The 22,486-nt window shown below is 46.1% G+C and overlaps 5 protein-coding genes across 5 annotated transcripts; 3 read left to right on the top strand and 2 right to left on the bottom strand.

The window, feature by feature from the left end:
• Positions 1-407: 407 nt before the first annotated feature.
• BKA67DRAFT_696517 (uncharacterized protein) lies at positions 408-823 on the top strand (the record flags this gene model as incomplete). The annotated part of the gene is made up of 3 exons (XM_046109351.1): positions 408-534; positions 591-689; positions 753-823. 3 exons carry the CDS (start codon positions 408-410, stop codon positions 794-796), a joined length of 270 nt encoding a protein of 89 aa, XP_045951983.1. The 3' UTR covers positions 797-823.
• Positions 824-2,140: 1,317 nt separating this feature from the next.
• On the bottom strand, positions 2,141-3,305 carry BKA67DRAFT_585122 (uncharacterized protein). The gene has a single exon (XM_046104188.1). It carries the CDS (start codon positions 3,042-3,044, stop codon positions 2,694-2,696), a length of 351 nt encoding a protein of 116 aa, XP_045951982.1. The 5' UTR covers positions 3,045-3,305; the 3' UTR covers positions 2,141-2,693.
• Positions 3,306-9,092: 5,787 nt separating this feature from the next.
• BKA67DRAFT_664541 (benzoate 4-monooxygenase cytochrome P450) lies at positions 9,093-10,888 on the bottom strand (the record flags this gene model as incomplete). Its single annotated transcript, XM_046108400.1, has 5 exons — positions 9,093-9,194; positions 9,255-9,765; positions 9,831-10,212; positions 10,275-10,527; positions 10,589-10,888. 5 exons carry the CDS (start codon positions 10,886-10,888, stop codon positions 9,093-9,095), a joined length of 1,548 nt encoding a protein of 515 aa, XP_045951981.1.
• A 2,224-nt stretch (positions 10,889-13,112) lies between these two features.
• Positions 13,113-14,522, top strand: BKA67DRAFT_664540 (uncharacterized protein; the record flags this gene model as incomplete). The annotated part of the gene is made up of 5 exons (XM_046108399.1): positions 13,113-13,286; positions 13,351-13,738; positions 13,786-13,903; positions 13,970-14,052; positions 14,194-14,522. 5 exons carry the CDS (start codon positions 13,113-13,115, stop codon positions 14,520-14,522), a joined length of 1,092 nt encoding a protein of 363 aa, XP_045951980.1.
• A 4,953-nt stretch (positions 14,523-19,475) lies between these two features.
• On the top strand, positions 19,476-21,316 carry BKA67DRAFT_585114 (uncharacterized protein). The gene has a single exon (XM_046104187.1). The coding sequence runs from the start codon at positions 19,626-19,628 to the stop codon at positions 21,087-21,089; it is 1,464 nt and encodes a 487-aa protein (XP_045951979.1). The 5' UTR covers positions 19,476-19,625; the 3' UTR covers positions 21,090-21,316.
• Positions 21,317-22,486: the final 1,170 nt, after the last annotated feature.

Genomic DNA, 22,486 nt, shown 5'->3' with positions numbered 1-22,486 from the left:
AGACAATGGTATGAAGGAGTGAGCCATTTTATCATCGTACAGTCGATCCATTCCTACCGGTTGAGTCCATCCACAGTTTTCTGACATAGAGGCACTGCTAATCCCTCGCAACGAACAAAATATTGAAAGATAGTTATAAATAGTGATTGTAGTTTCCCTGAATAGGTTTTCACTTTGTAGATCACAGGGGTGTCGATCATATGCCCGGAATTCTGGGCATATCCAGTTGACGGAGTTCAGATTCTGGATTATTTAGTATAGCTTAATCAGTATAAGAGTCAAAGGTTTCCCGGTAAGACTGGTTTCTGAAAAAGAATTAACAACCATAGATTTCAGAACACCAAAACCGAACAAATCAACTTTTTCAAAACTAACCATTTGAAACCCAATCTTCCATTTTCATCAAGATGCAGTTCTCCACCGCAATCTACTCCACTGTCGCTCTGCTCATGGCCAGCAAGGCTATGGGAGCAGCCATCGAGGTGCGAGACAGTGAAGTCGCTCAACGCGCGGCAATGGTCGCTACGTCTCCTTGTTTGTTTCCCAGACCTTGAACGTGGTTATCCAGTGGACTGACACTTCCCTGATAGACTACGCCTGCAACTGCCCAAACAACTGTAGCCATAAGTCCGGCAGCAGCTGCAAGTTTTACAGTGGGCCTTCAGACAACTCTGACAGTGTCAGCGGAAGTAAGATAATCAATTGAAAAACAAAGTGGTTTACCGTGAATCATATGCTAACAAAGGGCTTAGAATGTGTCTCGATTAGCTACCAGTTGACATGCATTGCTACTTAGGAGAAAGGTTTACATGAGAAAATGACGATTCCTTGTTATTGGCATGGGGGAGTCGGGGAAATAACTTTTGTGGATTACTTTTGGGGAACGGGGTAGATGCATGTTGAAACTGGTTGGAATTTTCTTTGATTTAGTCTGGTAGTCGCTCGTTATTGATCACACTGTCCTTCTACCCACTATGCAGGGCTGAGGCGACCGCTTCGGCTCTTCAGCATGTGTGCTATCTCCGTGAACACAGCATCAACATCAATCGGACACTTTTGCATGAATGATGGTCCCCGATAGGATCTTTGATGGCTCCGTGGTGACCTACTGCTTTAATTGTCATTAATCACCAGGATGATGCTCCTCATTGGAAACACCAGAGCAGATCGACAGTATATAATAGATGTTGGACCTGCATTTGTAACTAGAAGCATGCGACATTCTTCTATGAATAGAGACATGCAGAATGTGATTGTCCAAAACCAGCATATCGACTGGTCAAGTTGAAGGAGGCGTCATGTACTATGACATGGTTTTATGGTTTTATGAGGTATTTTCGGCACAGTCAAAGGTGTGGCTCCACCTTTATACACTGCATAGTGACATCTCTTAACAGTGGATGCTAACCCCGTTTATGTTCACCAGCACACCCTACTGCTCGCTTTGATATACTAGCAGCCCGTCCCCTGAGGACTATCACCTGTCAGGTTTCCAGCGCGTAGACTAGGTGGAAGCTGGAGGACGCCAGCTACCAGACCCTGTGGAACCATGCTCAATACTTATGGCAGTTGAGAGCACGAGGCTGCGTACACCGCAGGCTTTCCGCGGCGTCAAAAAACCAGGTCACAGAGATAAAGGATTTCGGGTACAATCTAGATAGTAATCCTTCCGTCGATCAGGGCTCCACAAATCCTTCTGTCCTTCGGGGCCAAACGTCTGCTAAATTGTCGGGACCGAGTTTAAAGCCGGTAGCCGCTTGATGCGAGCAACACCGAAGTCGTTTACTGTACTTCGTAATTGAGCAATTTTGCGCCATGCTAACTATGGGCGGCTTCACCAGTCAACACTACCTAGACCGACTTAGCTCCTGGATATTTTAAAAAATAACCTTTTCATTTTAATATTCTGAGCTTTTGCTGTGACATTCGGAAGCCCTCCGTCCTGTCTTCCATCGTCCTACTCTAGCGGTTTGACGGACAAGCTGTGGAGCCCTAGTAGGGGCATCGTACTCTAGTCGAATGTAGATTCACGTCGACCGCTTATAGTAATGCATTCTCGGCCCCGATCGTCAAAACTTAGATGGGGAGCGAATACATTGGTATATACCTTCACGTGACTGAAAGACGTTCAAGACTGTTGGTAAGAGTAGTCGAAGACTCTAGAGCAGTGCCAAGCTGTCGCCGACAACTAAAAGATGGCAAGGATCTTCTATTCCTCGAGCTCAGGATCACTTTACTTCAAACAGCCACATAGGCCGCAGTCTGTGATCTATTCAATCGCCTATTTCTTCTCTTCCCCTATTCAAATTTAGCGGCCCTTCACAAGGATGCAACTGCTACAGTTGACCTCCCTCGTCTAGCAGCGACCGCGGACGATTTGTATAAATAAGGTTAGATTTACTAACGGATTATAGTAATCCCCGCAGGGTTATAATGAAGCCAAGTATCTATCTAGATCTAGCGGGAGCCATCTGAACCAAATTCGCTCGTGGCGCCGCGGGATTTGCTGACACCCTGAAAATTATTTTGCGCCCAAAATCTGGGCGCTTCACCAGCTTAAGTGATCAGAAAAAACTGGAACTTCAACCTCGGGCGGGTGTTCGCTAAACTCTCACGACCGCAGTCGCTTGGAGGATGGCAGAACAAGACAACAGTGCTAGGTTGAAAAACAAATGGTTGCAATAAAAACAAGATTAGATATTGATGTGGCAATAACCTGCGAAGCTACGACTGAAGACGCCGGCGCAGCCTGAGTTCATGGCCGATCCTGATGCAATCAGTATACTTCGTCCATGTTCTAACCTTAGCGTATGGGCAATCCTTGCACACAGCGCCTTGGGACCCAATGAACCGGCCCATTTTATCGTCGAACATAGCATCTTTACCCAAGTATGTCTGCTCCCAGAGATACAGAAACCAGAGCGTGAGGCACACACACCAGTTGACTGTCTTGAAAAACAGATTGAATGGAAGTCATAATCGTGCGCAAAGAAGCAGGAGTAAATTAACACTTCCAATTTTCGATGTCCGCGCAGATGCGCCATTCGCACATCGCACAGCTGCCAACTGATGTATAAGTGGCCGGAACAGATGATAATTGGTGGGAAAGAGTAACCAATGTTGTACCAAGTTTAAGGAATAGTTCTGGGTATAGTGGACGAGGGATGAATGGACTTAACAGTATCAAGCTCGAGGTAGCGAGTATCTTGGAGGTTGCAAAACTTCTGTTGAGGTACGAGTGATATGCGGGTTAGCGGGCATTTTAGTGGTCACCTTGGTTAGGCCAACGTTAAAGTCTCCAGCTGTCCTTCGGAAAGTGGGATAGTGTTCACTAAACCAAGCATAAGAACATGGCAAGCAGGTACAAAGTTTAGTGGGTCGGCCAAGCTTTTGTAGGCACTTCAAGCACGTTGTTAGCTCAACATATGCTCAGCATACAGAGCATGATATTTCCAAAAAGCAATACAACACATTAAGAAAATTGAAAAAACTGTTAAACAGGAGTAGAAGCACAGTGATAATAATCGATAATAATAGTTCACCCTTCATTGTGAACGTCTTACCAACATTGACACGTTGTTCCAGGATCGATAAGAAACCCCAAACTGCTCTTTTTCTCCCGAGAATTAACGTCAACAACATCGGACCAAAGTACTAGGGATCTTTGGGTCAAAGTAATGCACTTTAGCACTGTTAATAACATTTGAAAGCAGAAACAGCAACGTGGGCCGCAGGGAACCAGATTCGACTTGTTGAGATTGAAAAATGCTCGCGCGCTCGTTGGAGGCGCATGAGCCTTCTCGAATCTTGGGCATCTCCCGTAACGCGGCGATGGCTCCACTGTTATGCTACTATTTCCACCTCTCCTTGGCGAATTCTGCGTTGCATTGACGCTCGCTCTAATAGCGACGTACTCCATGCCATCATCGAATGACTCGATCTCCACATCACCATGGGAACTGCACTATGAGATACACGGAATTGCCGAGCGGCATTCATGAGACGACGGAACGCGTGAGGAGGCTTTTCAAGATACGTGGACGTGGAAGAGTCAGGACATATTCTTCTGGTTCATGGAAGGACGAAACCAAGACCTCACAAACGCTCCCTCACGATCTGGCCCAGTGGCAAACCTGGCGGCCACTCTATGATTGGGCTTTTCTCCGAGAATGGCCCATGCATTGTGGATAACGAGGACAACCTGCATTTCATCCCCTATATCTGGGCAACAGTCACCGCCTCTCCTATCTTGACGCTCTTGGTTTCTGTTAGCTAATCGATGTGAGATTTAGAACAATGTTAGCGACATGATCTATATAAATCTGCCGATTCAAACACGTTTCAGCTGTGATCTCCCTATCATCAGCTGTTTTGATGCAGATACCGGCGCACGTGTTCTGCTGCCCGATAGCTCGTGTCCGAATTCATCACGATGGAGCTGTGGTACATACTTTAATGGTCATGTTACTTTGACTGCGCTTATTCAACCCCAGCTACAAAGGTTGTGTTGGTTAGCCAATGCTCCAGCTTACTCATGCGTCATGGCCCGGATATAATGGATGCCCCGATATGCACCTGGGCAACCCCACTAGACAACCTTCGTAGCTCTACTCCTTAACGTTATACCACACTCCATATCAATAGACTCTCGTTGATCACCATACGTGACGCGTCTATGAATGTGTTGTATCCGTCTTCAAGGAGTATGTGGCACGGACCAAAATCATTATGGAGGAATCAATTTCTACGATATCACGAGTCAGATCTTTGGATCAGATCTGGGTTAAGGTAACATGGATTTGAAGTCCGTCTCTTAAACGTAGCGGTGGAGCTATAAGGGAACTCAGACTGCCAACACAGCAATGAGGTTCAGTGCCATTATCTCAAATTGCGCCACACTTCTTCAACCAATGATGTTCTTTCTAATAACACACATGAAAGATTTGTGTCCAGCGATCATTAGTAGCCTTGTATATTTGAGAAACACGTTCTATCAAGCCTGCCACTCTACCCTCTTTTCTTTGAACAGTCTCACCATTCCCATAGGTAGAACATCAGAATCAACAATGTTGAGCCCGCCAAAGCGATCCTGGATCTCTGGCCCGTACAGCATAGTCACCCACTTCCAGTATGGCTCCATGGTGTTCCAGCTTCCATGGATGCATTGTAGATTCGATTGGGATGAAAGTGGTGCGATTGATCCCGAGAGAATTGCACTGTCACCATCGACACTTTCCTGCGTAGGTTCCTCCAGCAGTCTCTGGTAGACGTCATGTACCTGAGTTGCATGTCCGAAGTTCCACTCCTCGCGGTACTTGACGAATTCTTCGAAGCTTATAAAGTTCTCCCGTTCCTTCTGGGACTGGGGCTCCCAGCTCGGGTCGCTAACGTCGCGGCGGGCGTGTTTGATGGCGCCGCTTTCGAATGACTTTCTGGCCTTTTTGTAGCCTTCCGCCTCAGACTCCAGCAGCTTTTGCAAGAGTGGGGTCGGGGAATCGATGAGGCCGTCGCGGATCTGCAAGAGCGATATGAACGGGGACCTTAGGTCGAGCCCTCCAAGTTCGACTGGAAAGTATAGATACCCGTCCGGGACCTTGGCGATGCCGAACCGCTCTTCGAGAGTATTCTTGAGGTACTCGACAATGTTGACGGACTTCTCGCCCGCCGTGCCCAGCAATGCGTCAGACGAGAATATTTCGCGTTGGATGCGCTCGTGCGTTTTAAGCATCTCGTCGACGTGGGTCTTCCCGAAGCAGTTGACAGGCTTTCCAAAATTGGACGTAAAGAACGTGGCGGCAAACGCGTTCCATGTTTGAATAAACCCAAACACGCTCTTGTTCTGCTCTTTTAGTTGCTTGCGCAGCTCATTAATTTGTCCTCCAACCATGTCCTGATCAATGACGAAGTGGCCTTTTTCAGGGGAGAGGTACAAGAATCCCCAGCGGATTTCGCCCTCTGGTAGGGAGCGATCAAGTGTTGGGGCAGTCTTGCCGTCCTTAACCAAACGGCAGGTCCCAGTTTTGGCAAAGTTGATGTTGGTTCCCGTCGCTTCGGTGAATTCTGTGACGGCCTTCCATGCTTTGACACAGAGCTGGTGGTCTGGAGACCAGAACCAGATGTCGTCGTGATGACGCCAGAGAAAGTTGCCAGATGTGGATTGATTTACCGCGAAGTCCAGAACGAAGAATGTCACTTCTCCAAATACTTCGCTAAGAGCATGAGCTCCCGGTGTACCACGCCGACGGGTTCGAGCTTTGATTGACTCGTCATCATCAAGGAACTTCAAAGGAGCCTCAAGGAAAGACCTGAAGAAGGTCCTCCAAATGCTGGAGAACCCGAAGAGTGCCATGATCGTTTCGATTGTATCATGAGGGAACAAGGAATACCAGCGGTCGAATACGGAGTGGAAAGCGGTTAATTCCCCGTGGATTGCCGTGTTAATTGAAATTTCAGTTGACAGAAGGTGCAATATTCTTTTTTTCGTGGCCATCGGATTTCTTGGCTGCATAACATCTTCATCGTCTGTCTCGGAGTTTTCTCCATTGTAATCCACATATGTTCCAACCCCTCTACGTCGCTTCGCAGGCATGGTTGTAGGACCTCGCATAGCAACACGTTTTTTGTTCTGCTGCTCCAGTAGCATTAGTTGCATCTGGTGGTTCTGGAGCTGGTGATATTGTTGTGGTTGCTGCTGTTGATGCTGCATCATCGCTTGTTGTTGAGCATTCACGTTTGCCGCTCCCTGCCTTGCCGCAGACGTTTGTACGTAATCAACTTCCTCGTCGCCTTCTGTAGCCTCTATAGGCTGATTCTCAGACCGGACTAGTTGGGACATAAAGTATCTCTTGCTGTACTCTGCTCGCCGCAGGTCTTGTAAAGATCCAGTCCGATCTAGTGGTCCCAGGTAATATTCCAGTCTGTTCTTCTCCAAAGGGGAAATATCCTGATGATTTGAGATCCAAGCGTCACGAGATCTACGGAACCGACCAAATGCGCCCTTGAAGAATATTGATAGTTTGACACCGATGTAATGGAGGAAGATGGCCTGAAGTATATCTTCGTGCATATGAATACTGAACGCACCGGTGATTGTACGGCGCTGTTCGAGCGGCACACTGTCACCCCATGACCATGTTCCCAAAGTGGATATTCGCATATTGAGAACGTCTGCAATCTCATTGAGGATTATGTCGTTGTTGGAAAAGTCTTTCAGAACCTCACGCTTCTCATCCGTCAGGAGGTTAGAGCGTACCAATCCCTGAATGACCCATCGCATTGACTGTAGTGTGAATTGTTTGGCAGACTGGAACTGTTGTTCAAATGTCTTCACTTCCTCTCGCAAGCACACCAAAACCCGGAATAAGGGCTTCTTTTGCGCATCACCTACGCCGAAGAGGTTGTTGAGATAGCGCATAAGCTTGTCTAGATCGATCTTCGCGGGTTCAAAGACGACCTTCTCCCACTCCATCCTGGACTCGAGTTTTTTGGCGTTGTCAACCTGCTCAAAGCTTTCTTGCATATTGATGTCTTCATCAACAGCGTTAGCCTTGGAACTTTCACTTGATAACCATTCGTTCACAAGTTGGCCATACAAAGAAGCGTACGCAAACTTCAGAGATTGGCGGTCAAGGTGCTGGAGCAGAGAATCCTCCCACTGTTTGACGGTTTCCACGGAGATGGATGGGTCGTAGCGAACCTGGGCAAGGAAGCGGTCAAGGTTTTTGAGCTCGGTTTCCACGGCCGGAAACCTGGTCCAGCCTTTGACAACTTTCCCGCAATTATCAACATGAATGCGGAGGCATCCCTTGACTCGCTTGGAAAGTACATCTAGACGCTCTATGGGATCCGTGACACCCTGGATAAGACTAACGGCGGCTGCTTTTTCCGCCTCGTAGGCTTTGCGACGCTTTGAAAGCTCATTTAGCTTGGTGTTGGTGATTTCTTGTAATGTTTCAGACAAAACACCGCTGGAAGCTGCCATGATCTACCAGTAGCTTGGTGAAGCGGCGTGCAAGGAACTGTGTGGTCGACAAGCTTGGAGGCTGTGAAAGAAATTGCTGAGGCCTTCTGTGGGAGTGCCAGTAGGCTTTCTTGATAGATTGAGAGAGTAAAGCATATATGAAATTGAATAAAGTCCAAAACAAGAGGGACTAGAATGAGATGGAGAGTCAATTTCAAATCGCAAGTAACCGGGGCGTGCGCTGCTTATTTATACCTGGTGTTGGCACGTGACTAGGCGTTTGGACTCCTGAGGTCCTCTTCTATATGGCCATGGCAACCTCTGTCACCGAACCATTTGTGATGGCCATGCCATACAAAACACATTAGGCACCCATTTAAACTCTCTGTCAAACCTCTTCTTCGTTTACTCGACTATTTCACAGCTATTCAGATGGAGAGTTTCTGTGTTTTTTTTTCCAGCCCAGGAAGGTTCCCCAATTGTGGGGGCCTTAGCGTAGGCTTCCCCAAGGCAAATGTTCAGGCAATCGATGATCGCGCACCATTACAATCTCTGCCTCAACAACCAATGTTTGACCACAAACAAAACAAGACGAAACCAATTCACATAAGTCCCCGTGTTGTCTTGATACCTAGGATATTCAGAGCACTTTGCGCATCCTTGAGCACCAGCGTAGAAGGATGGCTTGGTCGGGTAGGTCTAGTCGCTGAAGTGCTGAAAGTGCTGAAAGATAGACGGCAGAAGGTGTCGTCCAGGCAAAGCTCTTGCTGGCGCGGTTGCAATTACATGATATTCACAGATAACACTGTAGCGGCAGTCCAACGCCATCAAATTGGATTCCCTTCGGTGGCTGGTTTCGTTGTTTTTGTTATCGTCACCATCTCCATCCCCATTGCCATTGTCGCGCTCTCGGCGAATTATCGGTGGTAGGCTCCATCTAAAAAGATATGACTAAGGTTAGAGTATGGTCAGTTTCACAATCGTAGCTTTACCGGAATAGTTTTCACATTGAAAAGCTAGTCTGGATATGAAAGAAGGAATAAACTTGCGAATTTAGAAAACAAAACAAAAAACCGTTGTAAAAACCTTTTACACACGTTTAATAGGCGTTTATAAGTCAACCCGCATCTAATCAGCTATGTACACGACGCGAAATGATCATAGGCATGTCCGTTTGATATATAAACCACGCATTTCTATATTTCCACTCGTGGCTCCGGTTTTCTAATTTGATCTAGGGAAAGGTTAGTGATTCTTGGCTAAGATTTTGCATATCTCATAGTGTCGTACTTACATCATAGATGCTATACATGGTGGCAATCAACTTATAAATCTCCACTGTTGCGACATGGCGACCCATACATATTCGATTACCAGCACCAAATACAAATTCGGCGGTTTCACGCATTTTTCTAAGGCGCTCCTCAAACTCAGCATTGCTTTCTCCTTTCGCTTGCAGCCAACGGTCAGGATTAAATGTGAACACATCGTCGCCAAAAACCTCGCTGTCGTGATTGGTGACCCCGGGGTTGAGTCCAACGCGGGTGCCTGCTGGGATGAAGCGACCGTCGGCAAGTGTTAGACCCTGCTCTGGCACAATACGCTCTATCACGAGTCCTACGCCTGGGGACAAGCGCATTGCCTCGCGGATAACGGCGTCCAGGTATGGGAGCTGGGAAGCTTCTTTGAATAATGCTGGTAATTTGAGGGCTGCTTGTTCAAGTTCGGCTGTGAGCTTGCTGTATGCGGCTGGCGTTTTGGCTAGGTAATACACAACGGAGCGCATTGCCGACGAGGTTGAGTCGCTTTGGTCATATCATTAGCATAACTTCCTTTTCTTTTTGTTTAACGCCTAGGGAAAGAGACATACCCCCCAGCGGTGACATTAAGCATCAGGTACTGTAATACCTGGTTATCATCGACGAGATCTGAATGCGTCTGTTTGAGTTCTAGAACCTTGTCCATCAGAGTTTCGACTTCATGTCGTGCCTTACTTCCGCCGGTTTTTAGCTGTTGTTGGGAGTCGTTGATTATTTGTAAGGCTAGTAATACAAGTCCAGTAAGTGGCTCAGGACCGAAGCGCTTGATAGGATTCTTGTCCAGGAAGTTGTCAATCCAAGGAATCTGCGAGACGGGAGCGAAATAATACAACCCCTGTGTCGATCGGCCAATGAGGTCTTGAACGTCTTTTTGCTCGTCGAGAAAGCCATACTCCTTGCCGAATGTCAGGTTACCCATAACATCCCAGGCGACTATCAGGCGCTCAAACGTCAGCTGGGCTCACAATCTTGACGAGAGTATCGAGTTAACCTACAGTGGCCAAGCCAGTCGTCCATCATGCAAATTTTCCCAGCATTACTGCCATCCACGAAGTTTGACTCCAACTTCGAGGTGAACTTATTCAGCGTCGCATCCATCCAAGGCTCCACGTCCTGTATCTTGCCCAACGTATACATGTTACGAATAGGCTTCATCATCTTATTGTGCCATTCTTCGTTAGGCGTGTTAAAGAGATTCTCCACTCGCTGACCATTGACCATGATGTCATTCGGCTTATACATCTCGGACTATGTGATATCTGGTTAGCAGGTGTTACGAATTACTACCTGAACTCGAGCTAGAATGTACCTTTCGCCATGCATTTCGAACCGGATAAATAGTCTTGATCAGATTCGGGTCGCTAAGGCTGATGGTGTTCGGTCCAATGCGCACCGCGATGCCATATCGCTGATGTAACCGCCATGTATCCAAATCGACGCGACCATGATAGGTTCTGACAGCGCGCCAAATGTTTGTAAATTTGGCGGCGAAGGGGCCTGGAAAATGTCTTAGGGAAGAGAACAGGATCTCCCATGCAAGCCTGGTACCAATAAGAACAAGAAGTGCCCAGACTAATAGCTGGCCAATGGGCATATGACTCAAGGCCATAATTGGGGCTGTCGGGACCCGAAAGAATGGTTGAAGTTCCGCCGAGTCAGAGAGTCATCGTCTGCAAGCAGGCCAATCACCGAGAAAGAAGGGAAAAAAAAAGGCTGTGAGAGACCTAGAAACCAAAGAATTGGGAAATGTGCTCTCCAATGCGTGCGTCGTTTGAAACTTACAAACCAGTCCGTCCTTACATAGAAATATTTCTCGCCTATCATTGCCGCGGTATTAGGTATTGTAATAAGCGCTGAGATTGTTGCGTCTCTTCATTTATCGTTGGTATCTGGCTCGTTTGAATGCAAATTGCAGCACTAGATCATCAGAAGAAAAAGTGGAGATGAAGCGAGCCAAGGTTGTGTAAGCTAGACTAGGCCGAACATAGCCCCGACAGGAGACCCTACCTAGAGAACAGCCAATAGGGTGTCATCCCTAAGACGAATGAGACGGACTAGACTATCCGGCGTGCATCCGGCGACAGGGCAGGACGATGGTCTGATGTTTTGTGACACCCAGTGGATGCTTCATCTCTTGATAACCCAACCATGTTGGGAGATCTGTTCGGAATGGAGCGGGATTTTGCAAAAAGCTCAACCCCCGCATGACGCAAAAACGTCAATCGACCGTTGGCGGGCCGAGATCAAGAAGGATATATATATAAATCTGAGTTAAAGTTAGCCCTCTATAGCACCATCGGCTGGGCAGATGTACGATCGAGAAAAAAGCACATTATCAACGTCTAAGCTCTCCGAAAAACCCGCGTGGTAGAGATGCAGGGCGTTAAGGTATTTCAGAGACGAATGCATCTTCGGATGCAAGATCTGAAAATCTGGAAGCAATTTCGTTGGCAGCAAGCATCCGACGATGCATAATCCCTGGTGGTGTACTACTACATACATAAAACAGCATTGTACGGGCGCTTCATGCTCCACTTATACTAGGAAAGGGATCGGAGCGGCCCGTTTGGGAAATGGTATGATGATCCGTACATTGAAATTACGGGTCTGACTAGCTCTTAAGACCTGGCTCATGACGAAGCCAATTGGCTGTGTTTTGGGAGATATATCGCCAAGCACCAGTATCCCTCCTGGGGTTGGCGGTGGGGGTTTCCTTTGTTGAGGAACACTCTTTTGGCCCTGAGCCAGGCTGAGCCAGGGATGAAAATGGTAACATTGCACCATGTATGGGGTGGTTCATACGCACCGCTTAATTATTTGATTATTGGACTGATGAACATTTGAGTCCAGCATCTATCAGTAGCAAATCGTTTGACGAGATTCTGCAAACTTTAATTACTTGAGTAAACTTGGCTTTTTCCGGGGGTGGGGGGTTAGACGGCTTGAGTGATCTATTGATGATCGTATCATTGACTCCACGAAGTTAAATGGCAAGAAGGAGCCTGGCTGCCTGGTCGTCGCAGTGGATGCAGGCCTATTGATTCTAGGATCACAAGCGACGGGCGATTTGCCAAATGCATACAAACCTGGCAGCCAGTTCTGTTCCTTGGTGGGGCCAAAGATAAACCCTGCCAAGACCCTTGCAGATACATAGTACCGTTGCGTTGGAAGTCGACACCTAAATATTTGAACTCCTCGTATGAATCGAAGAGCTTCATTATCTCGTCGTTTAGGTTTTCTCTTATCCATTTTGAATAGAGGAAGAACAGAATAGGACTAAAAACAATGAATGAGAAAATGTGCCGCTTTTACGGGCAAGCAAATTTCTTTGCTGGCATATAATAACCTCGTTCTGGGCCTCGGGAGCAACCCTGTATCTACACCGAGTTTTTGTATTCCGTATCGCTACTGATCAACTGTGTGACAGAAACAACTACATATTCCAGGGGTCGGGGACCGTTTGCCCCCACTGTTCCTCGATGCGATTAATATTATTATGTATGGAGCAGCAGATGCACGATATTTTCGCTCGAAATTTGTTCCATGGCGCAGCTGGTGGCAGAAAACGGCGATCTGATGTTCCCTGGGTTTCATATTGGAAAATACTTGCTCTTTTTTGGCAATTGATCAGACTGAACTAAAAAAAAAAAAAAAAGACATGCCAGCGTAGTTTTTGCAACTTTCTTCTACCTCTGGCCGCATGCATGGCTTCCGCGGCGCTTCCATAGTCAACACCTCAAATACGCAACCAGGAGATTGATCTTCATATTTGAGTCTCCAACTTACCGGCCGCTGCGCAGCTCTGCCTTTATCCCCAGTACTCAGATGATACCATGGCGACGACACCTTCGAGCAGTTACCTGGCCGAGAGCAAGGTCGGCACAGTCCACACTGTCATGTGGATTCTGGCCGGTATTTCTGTTACCATCGTTGCGCTTCGTCTTTACGTTCGGTTACACTTGAGAACGAATTATGGCGTTGACGATACTCTCATTGCAGTGGCAGTTGTAAGTAGTCTGCTCTCTTTATTCTGACCAGGGCGAAAGTTTTAATTGTGGTTTCTCGCTATAGGTGTTAAATATTGCGTGTTCCATTGCGACTTCCATGGCCGCGATGCAAGGCCTTGGCCGTCATCTCCAATATGTGCTGTTATATCTCGACCCCAATGCAGCAGTCCAGATGGTCCTCGATATTACAATTGCCCAGTCCTTCCTCATCATGGGCAACTGTTTCGGAAAGATGTCGTTTGCAGTGACCCTGATGCGTATTATCAAAGACACAGAGCTCTGGACACGCGGGTTCTTATGGTTCTTGATTGCATCAATGTTCATTGCAAATGCTTTAGCTGTCATCCTGTTGTTCGCTCAATGTGAGAACCCTAAGGCTGTTTGGGACAAATCGGTCGAGTCCAAATGCTGGCCCGCAGGCGTATACACCCAATTCGCGCTGTTTGTCGGGGGTAAGTAGCGTATTCGCTGTCGATTCTTCATGCTTACATAACAAAAGGATACTCTGGCGCTGTAGACATTGTATTAGCACTTCTTCCTTGGACGATTTTATGGAATTTACAAATGAAGAAGAGGGAAAAACTCGGTGTTGCACTTGCTATGAGTCTTGGAATTTTGTAGGCCAGATCAACTCTCTGCCTCCCATCCGTTTTTTATTTTGCTAACACGACGCTTTTACGTAGCGCGGGAGCTGCAGCTATAGTGAAAACAGTTCTGTTACCCAACCTTGATGCGACCGATCCATCTTGGGATGAAGTATCTCTAAGTAAGCGACCCTTCAAGTTGTAATATAACCTCCACGCGAGATGGCTAGAATGGCATTTGCAACTCCTGCTACGACAACGACTGCGCCTCTCAGACCACGTTGTCATTTTAAGTGAACATTGACTCACCCCGCTTCCTGCAGTGCTATGGGCAGAGGCCGAAGGCGCCCTGACTATTATCGCCGCGTCGATTCCGACCTTGCGACCACTATTGCGCAGAATATGGGGTACCACAAATAGGAGTGGCGGCAAGAATTCAAAGGATTACCCCCTGAAAGCTGTTACGAACGACGCGGACATGTTCAAGCATCCCCAAGCGCTAGAAAACACTAGCCGCGTCACCTCGATGAGGCGAGGGAATCCATTTGCTACCGACGACGACGATAGCGACAGGAGTATACTACAAGAAGGCCCACGGGATGGGATTACCGTGAAGACAAATTACTCTGTCTCAGTCACGAGGAAAGCGTAGATTCAGTGGTAAAGTTTTTGGTCTCACTATCTGAATATTGTTCAAATCACTCCTGCTTGATGATGATAATAGTTCCTTTTCTAGCTGGGCGACGTTTTCTGTTCACAGCTTACGAACCATTGAACGATGTATACCACGAATGTATTAAGTCATAACGCCCCGTTGGAATTTGCACTTTCCGAAGTCAAGCGGGCTGATTGCATGGCCCAGTCAGAAATCAGCATGATACGGTATATGCAAATTATCAAGCGCAGCATTCACTATGCCATGGGTATCTTAAAACAAGTTCAGATTTTGCTTTACCAGTACTATTTTCCTTAGCACCTTCTTCAAGAATCAATCGCTTGAAGTCGTGCGTAAGTCAAAAACGAAATGAAAGTACGGATTCTGTAGATGCTCCTTCGGCTGTGACATGGACAATCGATCAAACGGTAACATGCTTTGATCATAGAAGCCCAGACATTGCTCCGCGGATGTCATACGAGCAGTGTGTGAAATATCTGTCAGATAGTACTTTCATATAGGTCGTGGTGAACGGGAATCCTAACATGAATTTGGTCTGGAAGGTGTTGAAGGCCCATATGGATATAATAGACCATGGTAGGACGCCTCCTAGCAACTGGGCGTTGTTGTGCGGGCACGCCTGCAGGATAGTACGGCTGCCGCCCAAACCAGGACACTTAGTTGAAAACACGCTCAAGTATTTATAACCCCATCGTATTCAAGCCGACTAAGACAAAGAGTGAATATTTAGTAGATTTACCTGCCTTCCCCCAAGCATATCCGATGACTCTCCAAACATTCTCCAAAAATGTCGGACCCCATAATTCCCCACTAAGGTTAGTCTAGTCTACTTCATCACATCAGTCTGACCATCTTTTGTCAAGTCATACTCAATACTGGCAGTTGCCTTTTCAATAATGCTCCTATGAAAGATTCCCATATTAATCAGTCCTGCATCTTACTGAATGCTTTGAAGAAAATCTTACTGCGCATACCATGGCTTTTTGGTCTGTTATTGGGGATACACCAAGATTAGAGTGGTCGCTAAATTCCAAGTCCCATTTGTATTTTGTAAAGTGCGAGGCTGAGGTATAAAATTGTGCTGGGACATTAACAGATGCTATCATCTGGAGAGAACCCTGCCAATCGCGGGCCAATAGTGCCATTAATTATGGGGGTAACTTGACCTGATAGCAAGATAGTGCAGATCCAGTGAGGGCTGCCGTTTGGACGTGCCATTGAGAACTGATATGCCGCAGATGCAACCAACAGCGTCTCAAGATGGTAAAATGACGAGAGATAACACGACGCCCTCTTTTCACATAAAATTTCTTGCATGGCCGCTGGATATATAAAGTCGACAATGAATCATGATGATAGTGCCGACGGTATATACTGTATGGGTACGTAGTATCACCGCCACCATCAGTGTTACTAATTTATTTCAGGTGTTTTCGCCCCTGCGGCAATTAAAATGGTTTAGGCTGAACATACAGGATTAAAAATGGTTGCAAGCCATTACTTACCTCGGTATGCTATTAACAGCCCAACGGTCTACAACGGACAAAAAGGGCGAATATCTATCCTTAATCCATTTCGTGCTCTCACAGTGCACCGAAACCCATCCTGATGGCAATGCCTACCCGCGAAGCGACTCGATTTCGAAGTTAAACGAGAAATGGTCCAAATTCAAGAGCTCTACTGCATTATCCGGCACGTCTGATCACAAATCACTGAGGAGAGAGTCAAGTTCTACCAGCTTTACTTTTTAATGACACAAATCCTGTTATACAAGTTATCAAACGTGCACATAGTCATACCGAAAGCGTATAAAGAAAGCTCTGCAATACACATTACTTGATAACCACGTAACACTGATCGGATTAAGATGGATTAATAGATCTATGAATGGTGCTTGTGACACGGACGAGGAATAAAGCTAATCTCTATTCTGGGTGAAGGCTGTCTAAAAGTAGGTTGTACTAGGTGGATATCTACGGCGTCCATAACCATTACTTCAAGCAAACATTCAACTGAAAGCAATTCCGGGCATAATTGTCTCTATTATGCTGGTATGCCTTCAAGTGTCTTATCTCTTCCCGAATGTCGGTTGAAAAGATGCATTAGCCTGGTCCATGGTCGCGTTGGCCTGGGCATTTTCCTGGTTGTGTTTTCTCCGTGCCTTGCGTTGGGCTTGATAATCGGCCTCATTTTCTGCCTCGATTATGTCGTACGTCTGTTCAACCCTCTGCATGTCCTCTTTGGTCATTCTACCTCCATCTTGTGCGTGAGCGTGAGCTTGTTGCTGGTCTCTCTAGTCCCGGCTACCACCAGCTACGCTATGCACAGATTCAAGCGAGAGTGTCATGGGATGTATTTCGTAAAAAGCGTTGTCTGTGTCCCCAGATTTCTTGTTCTTGGATGAACTTGCATGACCTTTGCCTTCCTGAACGTTCTTATTCTTAGTGGTCTTCTCTTTTTTGTTATCTTTCCTGCTGAACAAAGGCATTGTGTTATTTCCGAGATTTGTTTAATGAGAAACCCTCGTTTTTGACAGGGAAATGGTCTTGGCGATTGTAAACTTGGTAATGACTTGATAATACTAGTGAATCTATTGCGTTATACTGGGAATGTTCCAATTTTTATATAATAACTTAGGATCGAAGATATCTAAACTAAAGACGCGAGAATAGAACAAATTTGGCAGTAACTTCATTGTTCTCGCCGTAAAGGAAGTAAATCTTCCTCCGCATAGCCTTTGTATATAACGTTAACGGTACTCTTTGTTGATAGTTGTTGAAAATCGCTGTTTCTATACGCATAATCGCTCTTTAGTTAAATGGTTGAGATGCCTTTACAATATGCATTTAGCAATAAGTGCTAATATTAATGATAGCCATGATTCCATTGGTAGTAATCTGTCATACCCGTTGACTACAACAGATATTGTTGTTTCATCCAAGTCACTGCATTCACTAAATATTTTAAACTTGAGTGATACGCCAAATTTAACACTAGTCATTATTTATTTGTATTGAATCATCTAGATGGTGCTGTCTAACAGCAAGCAGAAATAAGATTAAAGAATTCCTCCATAACAATATTTCCGTGCCTCTATCATAGATCACTATGAGATCTTGACATGCCCAAGAGCTTTATGTCGCGTTCAAAACACATGGAATTCGCAAGTATAGAACAATGAAATGGAAGGCACCATCCACCCTCCACAGAAGTCATAAAACCCCACGGTGGACTACCTGCTCTATGAATTTTAGGTAATTCCGTTTCATTGAGATCAGAGCAATCAAAAATACCTCAACCAGGCCACCAATGGTAACATAAAGCTGATTAGTAAGGCTTCAGACGCCAGAACAGTGACATGAATGTGGCTTTGATCCATGTACCTCAAGATTGCTTTGCCCATCACCTTGTTGTGTCGTGACAATAAAGTAGCCATATCTCTGTACGATGGCACGGCTTATTGACTCCAGCAGCAGGATGTAGAGGACTAACTTCAAAGAGCAGACTATCAGAACGCTCCTATGAATGCGCTGGCAATATCCGGCGCTAAGGTGTCAATATAAAGTAAAGCGCAGCTATGGGTGTTCATACTGCCATGTACGCATATATGTTTTAAACTCTTATCAAACACGCCCTTTAAACATTCGGACAGGGAATTACAAGGAGGCCATCCTCATGCCGGGAATTCTGCAAAACCTTCAACAAGTTCTAATTCAGAAACGCGAAAACTTTGATGGTTGCGTCGTGTCACCACATCAGGTAGATACCTGTGGTGCACGGTCCACCCTTGATAGATAGCCTTCAGGGATCCCTTAGAATAGCTGAGGGACCACGCCACTCAACAACACTCTACGGAGGATCAATATACACCATTGATCAAGACTATGATCCTAAAGAGTTGTGACGTCCATCAATCTTCTCCACCAGATCACATGCTACTGCCTGGTCGTAGTAGGGGTGTAACCACCTGTAAACTGGCATTGCCTAATGTGGGTTTGACCTAGACTAACTAGTTTAGTAACAGGAAAATAGCCGTCGACTATTTTGTAAATCGTGAATGCAGATCATAACTTATTTTAACCGGTTGGCTCTAGGTATATCAAGTTGCACTACCTATGAGCCTTCGTTCCGCCTTAGCATAATTAAGAGATGTACTTAGTCAGTGAACCCTTCTAGCACGAAACACCGTAGAACTTCAGATGTACCAGCTTTCGCGGAAGATGCGCTTCTCTTGACAGGGCTTAGCTATCCCACCACGAAAGTAGGTAACATCATGTTTACAGACTATTGATGCTCTGCAAAGTAGAAATGAAGGTCAATTTACTCCTGAAGACTTACAGGAGTAGCGACGAGGTATCGATTGATCGAAAGACGCTCGGCTGTGCGTCTACGGCAGACGCTGGTGCATATTAAAGCAGCCGTACGGTAATCCTGTTGGCGATTAGTTGTGTGCTAATCAACAAATATGCGTGACCCACAAGAAAGTACAGGGGTGTAGACATATGCATGTTGAACATTGGTGTAGTCGCTGGTAATGCGCATTCTCTTGGGTTCTTATGAGACAATGCACCGCAAAAGCTATAGTGATGATTCACGAAAGCAGCAAAACAAACTCCAACAACGGCGCCGAAAAAGATCGACTAGGATGCACTCAATAACGTTAATGGCATCGAAGAATTTGCTTACAAGCGATTGTTATTGAATTCGTGCAACATAAGTGTATTAGCTAGACGAGTACGGAAGGCCATGTGGTCGCAGTAATTGCTTTAACTTGGGCGTGAAAGATAATCCTGAAGGACGATGGTTTCGTGGTATTCCAAGACTCTAAAATTAGTGTATTGTCAGCGACAATGCTGTGTCTTCAACTCCCAACGGATGCCACCGAACAGCAGCACAGCCCCCCATCCACAGCCATGAACGTCAGCCTCACCTCAGCCTCACCTCAGCAGCACATACGAACATCATACGAGCATAGCCTTACTCTATTGTCAGTTTCATTTATGTACGAATCTCAAGACGTTTGATAATGTCTCCGGAGCTACAGCTGTTATGCAATTTTGGCATTGAAAAGTTTCCACGATGCGTCGCACTCCCTTGATAAGCGGCTCCATACTGCACCGCAATGACCCCATCGGCCTAACACGATCTCTTCAAGCTAGTGTTGAGGTGCCACAGCTTCAACTGTCATACGCGCCAGGTGATGTAATTCAAGGAATAGTGAAATCAATCAATATCGGGAGTTTGCCGGAGAGTGTGACAGCTGTCATAAAGCTCATAGCCCGAATTGAAACCCAGGTCACCACAGAATCTTCCAACAGCAATGGCAGCAAAAGCACAAGTCATTATTTGGGACAGCGGACTCTTCTCGATTTTCGACAACATGTATATGAAGGCCCTGTCAATCCCGGTATAAATACTTGGCCCTTTTCAGTCACAATACCCAACCAGCCCGTTCCAACAGCATTCCCGAACGCCGCGGTGCTACCGGTGGGAGATTCTTTGCCTCCTACGATCACCCAGCCTTCGTGGGTAAGGGTTACTGGAGGACGTCGCGACTATCTCTATGTCGAATATCGACTTGAAGCCAACGTTTACCAGGCATCTGCTCCCCGGGCGGTTGCGACATTTCCGATTTTTGTTAGACCGCGTTCCACCGCACACGAGACTGACAAGCTGGCACTTTATGCGGCACTGTTTACTGAGTCCGTAAAAACGCTGCATCTAGATCCGGAGTACGCGGATAAGAGTCTGTCATTTCGTCAACATCTGTCGTCAATATTTCAACGCTCGAAACTGCCCGAGTTTAAGTATACAATTGTCGTAGAATACCCGTCGGCCATTCAGCTGGATCATACAAGTCCAGTGTCATTCAGACTAAGGGCAGTTGTTGAAAGTTTCAGGCAACCCGCAAAGAACACAAATGGCAGTGTGGAGAAGCCACCGACTCTGACCTTGGTGGCTGCGGATATTCGATTGCAGAATCAGACAACCACCGATGAACTTGAAGGCAATAGCTATCGCGTGACGAGCAGGCAAGCAGGGTCATGGCGTCACAAGACCTTGATTGACTGGAAAGAGGATCCCAACATTTCAGCTGGTATAACGATACCAGATGATGTTGCGGCGCCAAACTCGGCAGTTGACATTGGGAAAAACTTTCAGCTCTTTCTTTTATCTCACGCGGTAGCACTTGCGGGAATACAACGTGGTGTGGCTGATGATCCCATATACCCGTCCTTCAATACGCGCCATATTAGCCACACTCACTCGCTCACATGGAAGATCGTTGTTAGTTGCGCTGGGAAGAACCGTAAGATCTCTGGTTCAGCACCAATCACCGTGCTGGGTCCCAGCGAGCAAGAGAACCAGAGTAAGGACATGATTGCTGGACCAGATGGCATCGCAAGCGCGCATCATGAATGGGTAGAGCACCAAGTACGTACCCCACTGCTGGCGGCCAATATTGCCTACGCAGCAAGGTCACCTATCTACCAGGCGAGAGTCGCTAGTGACGACAAGGGTGCGCGAGCGACCAAATCATAGCGATGGTGACACTGACAAATATGACGATGTTATCTTGCATTACATCGATGTATGATTTCAGAAATTTCTTGTTACACAACATTTAGGGAGTGGTATCAAACTATAATTAAAAAGACGTTTGTGTTGGGGGCAATTGATGGGAACAGCCACGATGTGGGTGGAGAATTGCACAGCGAGAAGGGCGCATTCTATTCTTAAATTGAATCAATTATTTTCTGATGTCTTAACCGTTAGGTTTAACTTGGAGCCCGATTTGTGTCTAATCATTCTGATCAGCAGTGTGGACAAGCATATTGCAGGATCGAACGCCGCCACCTTATTGAATTATTAGATATGAAATTGTGCGATAGACTGGAAGGTAAAATTTACCTCTCAGTCTCGTTGCTTTTGCACCGGTATCATCAATGAGATAAAACTTATAATTGTAATAGGTAGAGGGCACCCACTGGTTGTCACAGTCTTCGGAACTCCTTGATCCAAAGCTAGTCGCGAGATCATGCTAAATTTGGTCAATCTTGTATCCAGCCATAGCCGAAAACTGATGAGGCTTACGGAATAAAGTTTTTGGTATTATACAGATTAGCCATTACTCACACTGTCTGCCATAAAGCCAAGTGAACAAATGCCGACCACGTTAATACTCCAACCAGCTTGCCTCATGGCATATCTTCGGGGCTTGCGATAGCGACAATATCCCCGTTAGTATCTTTCCATTGTCATTCTACTGATACGTAGAGCCTCTCGCATGCAGCCACTCACGACCGCCACAACTTGAGGGGTCATGCATCTACAATGCAGATCGCTCTATTCTTTTATCGGCTTAGAAGCCATTCTGCTACAGCCAGAGATAGCAGGCCTTGAGTATGCGCTACCGTCCCTCGCCATTGTGCTAGTTGCTGGTGTCTAAAACACGATCCATAACTTGAACCGTATATGGGAAACACAATAGTCATGTCCTCTTGTCGCAAATTGAAAAGCTAGTTTGGAATGGCCAACCTTAGATATAAGCACCTAAGGTTTCTTGTAAGAAAGCTTTTACACGCGGATAAATAGTTTATCATCATCTACCTTGGACCACACATTTATACTATGTGAATATACAGTACATTCTATCTTGATTAAATCAATTAATAAGTATCGTGACCGAAGGTAGCTCTCTTGTCCTTTTGAATATTTTCCGCCAAAACTCCCTAAGCTCACAACACCATAACAACTTGTATCAAAATGGTAAATTATAAAGTTGGATCATATTTATCTTGATATTTTAATCTTTTATCCAGTTTTCAACTTTTGCTTTACTCACTAGTTCATTTCGTGCTATATAACTCCGAATGGAGATCATGATGAATTCTCGCCTCAAAGCAGTAATTTTGCGGGTGGAGGCTCATGCTCGATCG

This window comes from Truncatella angustata (assembly GCF_020726525.1).
Source record: "Truncatella angustata strain MPI-SDFR-AT-0073 chromosome Unknown BKA67scaffold_11, whole genome shotgun sequence".
NCBI lineage: Eukaryota > Fungi > Ascomycota > Sordariomycetes > Amphisphaeriales > Sporocadaceae > Truncatella > Truncatella angustata.
This window is presented reverse-complemented; position numbering and strand designations above follow the sequence as displayed.